Source organism: Leptodactylus fuscus, chromosome 4 (assembly GCF_031893055.1).
Source record: "Leptodactylus fuscus isolate aLepFus1 chromosome 4, aLepFus1.hap2, whole genome shotgun sequence".
NCBI classification, from domain to species: domain Eukaryota; kingdom Metazoa; phylum Chordata; class Amphibia; order Anura; family Leptodactylidae; genus Leptodactylus; species Leptodactylus fuscus.
This window is the reverse complement of record NC_134268.1, coordinates 185324572-185330903: the sequence shown is the minus strand read 5'-3', so window position 1 is coordinate 185330903 and position 6332 is coordinate 185324572. Positions and strand designations below refer to the sequence as shown.

The following is a 6332-nucleotide window of genomic DNA, read 5'->3' as shown; positions in this document are numbered from 1 at the left end:
GCACCGCTTTGTCATTTATGGGAATTTAGCCTGGAGTTATTCAGAACACTTACTTTATTATGCTTGTATTGTGTATGTTGAGAGCAGAACCACCTGTGTGTCGAGCCGGCCAAAGAAGTAGAGACCAGCAGGGGAACTGGGAAGTGTCAGAAAAAGAAAAAGTTGATTTTTCCTTAATTTTTATACCATTCTGTCCCCTTGTTACATAGTTTTATTGGTTGGACATCCCCTTTAAAGTGGACCTGTCATCATCTCCACCAACTTGAGCTCTTTCCATCCTTACTTCAAAACTCTTCAGTGATTCTGGTGCAGTTGGAATTACTTATCTAGTTTTGGGGTCTGATGTGATATCCCAGCTCAGAAGGGTGGTGTCAGGCAAGGGGTGTGATTCAGACCTCCAATCAGAGGCAACGGGGCCCAGGAGCCTTAGGGGGCCCATAAGCACTGGCATCAGTATTGAGATTGCAGCTTCCATCTGCCCCATAAGCCAAGGAGATTACCCTAACCACACTAAGGTGGATCAAACTCCTTAGCACCCGTCTCAAGAATTCATTGTAAGGATGAGGTAGGGGGCCCAGACAAAAGATGAAACCGGGGCCCACAAGACTTTAGTTACACCTCTGGTTGCTACGGAATAGAACACCATACACACTAATAACAAGGAGAATTTTGTGTTGTATGTCTCTTGTATAATTATTCTAGTAATTGATTTACAGGAGCCTCTATCTCTCTGACCTATTGATCGGTGCAGTTCACACTTAACAAATATTCATGGTCAACAACTTTCTTGCACAGTTACAGCAGAGGTTGTAAAACTTTCACTCAGTGAATGAGACACGAGTCTACCTGAGCGTGGTTTGGCCTTTATAGAGCCCCCGGGTTTCCATTTGGCATTACCAATTCTTTGGAGATCTTTTTGTATCCCTTTCCTGTGTTATACAGTTCAACCACCTTTTTCTGTAGATCCGAGGACAACCGTGTCAACTTCTGGGCATGTTATCAGGTCAAAATCACCAGGGCATGTGAACTTATAACAAATGAGAGCACAGATTGGTGTCAGCGGTCATGGCTTTTGGCAACATGACCCCATCACAAGATGGAATGGCCACTGGTGGTGGACCATATACAGGAGAGTATGGGTTTTTTTTTTTTTTTTTTTTTTACTTAACACCTTCCCTGGCTGTCCGACCATTTCAATCGTCTTAAGCATCAAAGCCACCAGGGGTGCCAATAATGTTGACTACAACTGTAATCATAATGCTGACAACATCGACGCCTCTGGGAAAAGATATTCTTTGCAGGTAGTCAGTGGCTCCAAACTGCTGATATTAGACTGTCCGTAGACACAGTATAGATCTATATAAGTAGCAGCCTATAGTTTATCAATGGGCACAGAGTTTTTGAACCATAGCAATATATATATATATATATATTTTTGCTTTGCAAGGCAATCATTAGAGTAGATTCAAACCATGTTATTGCTGACATTGTCACCAAAGTCTAGTACCTGCAAAACACTACAGAACTGATAAACAGTCCAGTCACATTAATGTGACCACCTGTCAAAATCCAGAATAACCATCTTTGGCAGAGCGGACTGCTGCGAGACGTGCAGGAAGAGAGGGGATGCTGTGATGATGTTACTGTGATGTTGAGCCATGCAGACTCCAGTGCTGTGGCCAGCTGCGCTAGGTTACGCGGTTGAGCATCAACAACCCGATCGAGGTGGTCCCACAGATTCTTGATTGGGTTCAAGTCTGGGGAATTTGCTAGCCAAGGGAGTGCGGTAAACTCATCCTTGTGCTCCTCAAACCACTCACGTACACTGTGAGCTTTATGACACGTCGCATTGTCCTGCTGGTAGATGCCATCATCCTGAGGATAAACATTTCGCATGTAGGAGTGAACATGGTCCGCAAGGATAGATGCATACTTGTGTTGATCCCGTGTGCCTTCCACAATGATGAGTGCACCCAGATGGCTGAGGACACGTGCCTTCTGCGATTGGTTATTTAACGTTGATATCAAAATTAGGCGGAGCTCACATTAATATGACTGGACTGTGTATAAAAAGAAACCTTCCAGGGCTCTGAGGTTGGAGTCACCAAAGGTCCTGGAAGCTGCAACAACTGCTCATAACAAAATTGGGTAAAAATAATGGGGCATGGTGACCAGACTGTGAAAGATGCAAGAACTATGGGAAGAATGTGTCAAAGGTGGGCTATAGGAAGCAGATTATGTGAGAGGAAGAGGAGGAGCAAGGAGGCACTTTGATAGAAGAACTTGGGCGGAAGAACAGAGGTTGGGCCTTTGATAAATCTGAAGTCACATGTTGGTTCTCTGCACAAAAACCTATGCTAGAAAATGGAGGTCACACTACGATTATATAACATATTAAAGAAGGTCAAGGATAAGGAAAGACACCGAGTAGATATCAATTTCTATGGAAGGAATGGGGTTTGAAATAACACAATATGTAAAAAGAAATCATCACAGAGTCTCTTTAGGAAATGCCAACAGCTAGTAAAGGAACCTAGGCATCTTCCAAACCCTATAAAGGGGTTGTATATTAGAGATGAGCAAACAGCAGGCACCAATAGAAATGAATGGAAGCACCTGTGACGCCGGCCGGCCGCCGGCAAAGTCAGCGTCACTGGTGCTTCCATTCATTTCTATGGGTGCGTGCTGTTCGGATCGGCTGATCCGAACAGTGTTCGCTCATCTCTATTGTATATGAGTCCAAAAAAAAAAACGCTTTGCCTTTCTTGCTTTACTCTATAGCTGCCACTAAGTTGTGCCTGGTATTGAGAAAACTTACCATTACCATATGTTCCGTATGAACCTGACCGATGACCATATTCACATTTGACCTAATTTGATTAGTAAGAAATCAAACGCAGGAACACAAATTATTACTTTTGTTTTTATTTAGACTCTTTTCTGTTCACTTTAAATTAAAGCCAATAAAAATCAGATCCCCAAATTAATTTCTCTTTGCCTTGAGTGTTTAGGAGTGGTAGAAACCCAAAGTTCCATACTCAGTAGTATTCTCAAATAAGGCAACAGTAACAAACAGGTATGAGAGGTGCAGTGACCCCTATAGTGACAAAGGGACCACCAACACGTTCTGCCGGCAGCCCCCTCCCCACTAAAAAAAGGCAACTAGCACTTTCACATGAAGATAAAAAGAAATCCAAATTAATCATGTGCAGAAACACTTTTGATCGCTGTCGGTTACAAAGCTCTGACCTCTCAGTGTGTATGTCATGACACGAAGTTTAGAGACATTTGTTAGACAAGAGTAAAAGTAATACATGTTGTTACAGCTCCGAAACAAGCCAGAGTTTGATTCTTTGGCAGTAGTGGTTCTGTAGGCCGAGAGAAGCATTAGAAAGATGATGATGAAGATGTAGGTTTTATTAAGAAGCAGCTCAGAAAACAGCAGCTTAGCTAATACTGAGCTGTGCAAATCCTACGAGCTTCCCATCGTCTGGAATGTCAGAAGGATCCACCCCAGAGGCCTGCAAAGAGAAAACGCGAGATGTAAGACCATTGTGATCATTATTTATATTAGCCATACCGGTAGTAGTAAAGTAAAGGTTTAGCGAGAGTAACATATTGATATCCTATCATTAGGACAGGTCAATATCTGATCGGTAGGGCTCTGACACCCTGGATCTCACTTATCTACTGTTTTTTTTGTTTTGTTTTTAAATCCCCTATCAGTATGTCTTTGGAGTGTGGGAGGAAACCCACACAAACACGGGGAGAACATACAAACTCCTTGCAGATTTGAACCCAGGACCCCAGCGCTGCAAGGCCACATTGCTAACCACTGAGCCACCGTGCTGCCTTACTGCTCTACTGTTTGAAGAGACTGTGGCATCACTGGCCTGTGATTCTGAAGCAATGTTCACTGAACATAACATAAACAGCTACACAGTGGGGGTCCTGGGTGTTGAATAGGTCATCAATATTTAACTCTTGGAAAACCCCTTTAACACTTTGGTGGGGTCAGGGACAGAAGTCTTTGCCAATATCTTGAAACAAGCAAGGTGTTGTAGGTTACTGCCACAGAAAGGTGACCAAATGTGAAAAGTGAGTAACGCCCGACCCCCTATGATATTTGGTGAAAATCCTACGATTTGGTGGTTTTCTTTGTAAGAACCCCCCCCCCTTTAGAGACTGGAGAAAGTTTCCTTTGACGGCAGAACTACATTTCTCCCAAGATGAGACAATGGAGACCGAATAACATGTTTTATATGTGACAAAAGGAAAAGTTAAATGAAAGTGTGTTGAATGTTCACAGATTAACCTGGAAGTCTATGGGAAAAGGGGAAAAAAAACTAATCTGGATGGTTTGACACACACAATCTTTTTCAATGAATTTTTTTGACAAATGGGAAAGGGAGGACATCTACGGTACTTCTCCTTACTGGATCCACTTCTGGCTTTGGCTCAACACTAATAAATCCAGTGGCGTTTTTCAAAAAAACCCCAAAAAAACAAAAAAACAAAACACCTTAAGGCAGGGGTAGGGAACCTTCGGCTCTCCAGCTGCTGTGAAATTACAACTCCCAACATGCTCCATTCACTTCCATGGGAGTTCCAAGAACAGCAGAGCAAGTATGCATGCTGGGAGTTGTAGTTTTGCAACAGCTGGAGAGCCAAGGTTCCCTAGCCCTTCCCTAAGGCCCAATGTTGCGGAAACACAGCTTTTTTTGTTGCAGATTTTGCTGCGTTTTTTTGAGCCAAAGCCAGAAGTGGATTGAACAAAAGGCAGAAGTATAAGAAATTCTTATATATTTCTCATTCCTTTTGTAGCCATTCATGCTTTTGGCTTAAAAAAACCACAACAAAAAAAGCTGCATTTCTGCAATGTGGGGCCTCAGCCTTATAATGTGAATTTTTAATGAAAAATCCTTAAAGTGGCTCTATCACTGGGAAAAGTTATTTTTAACTAATCACATCCTTGCATAGGCTTTAGAAAGCCTATTCCACACCTACCTTTAGTATGTAGATTGCCTCAGTGGTTTCTGAATAAGTCTGTTTTTATTCATATGCTAATTAGACTGGTGCAAGATACATCGTGCACTCCTCTCATATTGTTTCCTATGGGAGGCTGCTGCGGATGATGCCTCAGCTTCCTTTTTGCCTCACACACATATGAGATAATAGGACAGACGAGTGCTGCTGGGAACTTCCTGTGCTGGCTGGAAGCTCATTAGCATATGAATAAAAACGGACTTATTAAGAAACTGCTGAGGTAATCTACATACTAAAGGTAGGTGTGGAATAGACTTTCTAAAGCCTATGCAAGGATGTGATTATCACTGGGAAAAGTCATTTTTAACTAGAGCCCCTTTAATGTTTTACAGGTCGTAGTTTGTAAAGTTACAGCTATTGTCTATGGCCGTCATTGCCAATGACCGGTTGCAGTGGCCACATATCTGTGTTGAAATGCCACTGCTGGAGGCCATGATATAGGTCAGGGGTTGACAACCTTCAGCACTCAAGCTTTTGTAAAACTACAATCCCAGCATGCATACTTGCTCTGCTGTTCTTGGAACTCCTATGGAAGTGAATGGAGCATGATGGGAATTTCAGTTTCCCAGCAGCTGGAGTGCCGAAGGTTGCTGATCCCTGATATAGAGACAAGCAGGAGACCCGAAAGGTAGGTTATTGGTAAGGTATTGCTCAGTTTGATGTTTCTCCCATTTAAAGCTGCACCACCCCTTTAAGGCTGTGAGAAAGTCACAAAATGAAATACATGTTGCCAAGTCATAGAAAATACTGTCTACTGAACAGATGATATGCAGAATACACAGGGTGTAGCGGCACGTACCAACTTGAAGGTGACTGATCTATTAGTCTGTGGCTCTTCCACAATCTTCTGTAAATTAGCTGCAACTAAAAGAGAGAATAGTTCAATGACATTACAATACAAGAAGACCAGACACAAACCCGCGCCACAAACAGAGAAAAACAAAATACACGTGGTTTTTTTGCAGTTTTGCCACATGCAGTGGTCAACATTTCCTGCTACACAATTCTGGGTAAGTTCCTTATGTAACTTCTATGAAAAAAACGTGAGATGTGAAAGTGTCTAATGCAGACAAATTATTACATTTTTTTATTTCTCCTCCGAGGGGCCCCTGGGATTCACAGAGAACAGATGCAGAGAAATCTCAGGCTGCACATTGACATGTTCAATTCAGTCAAATAAGACATGCCCTGAACTCCTTGACGTGGCAAGGGATTGGGAGAAGGGTGAAAAGAAGGTAACACCCCCCCCCCCACAGAGATATTGAACCTGCTTTACGTCATACAAA

The 6332-nt window shown here is 42.6% G+C and overlaps 1 protein-coding gene across 1 annotated transcript in view; it reads right to left on the bottom strand.

Annotated features, from left to right (window-relative positions):
• Window positions 1-2918: 2918 nt before the first annotated feature.
• Window positions 2919-6332, bottom strand: part of OXSR1 (oxidative stress responsive kinase 1) — a 72485-nt gene continuing 69071 nt past the window's right edge. Inside the window, exons 17-18 of the mRNA XM_075271480.1 lie at window positions 5846-5910; window positions 2919-3521 (exon numbers count right to left, since the gene is read on the bottom strand). Of these exons, the coding sequence (XP_075127581.1) occupies window positions 3447-3521; window positions 5846-5910 (140 nt within the window). The 3' untranslated portion in view covers window positions 2919-3446. The remainder of the gene's footprint in view (window positions 3522-5845; window positions 5911-6332) is intronic.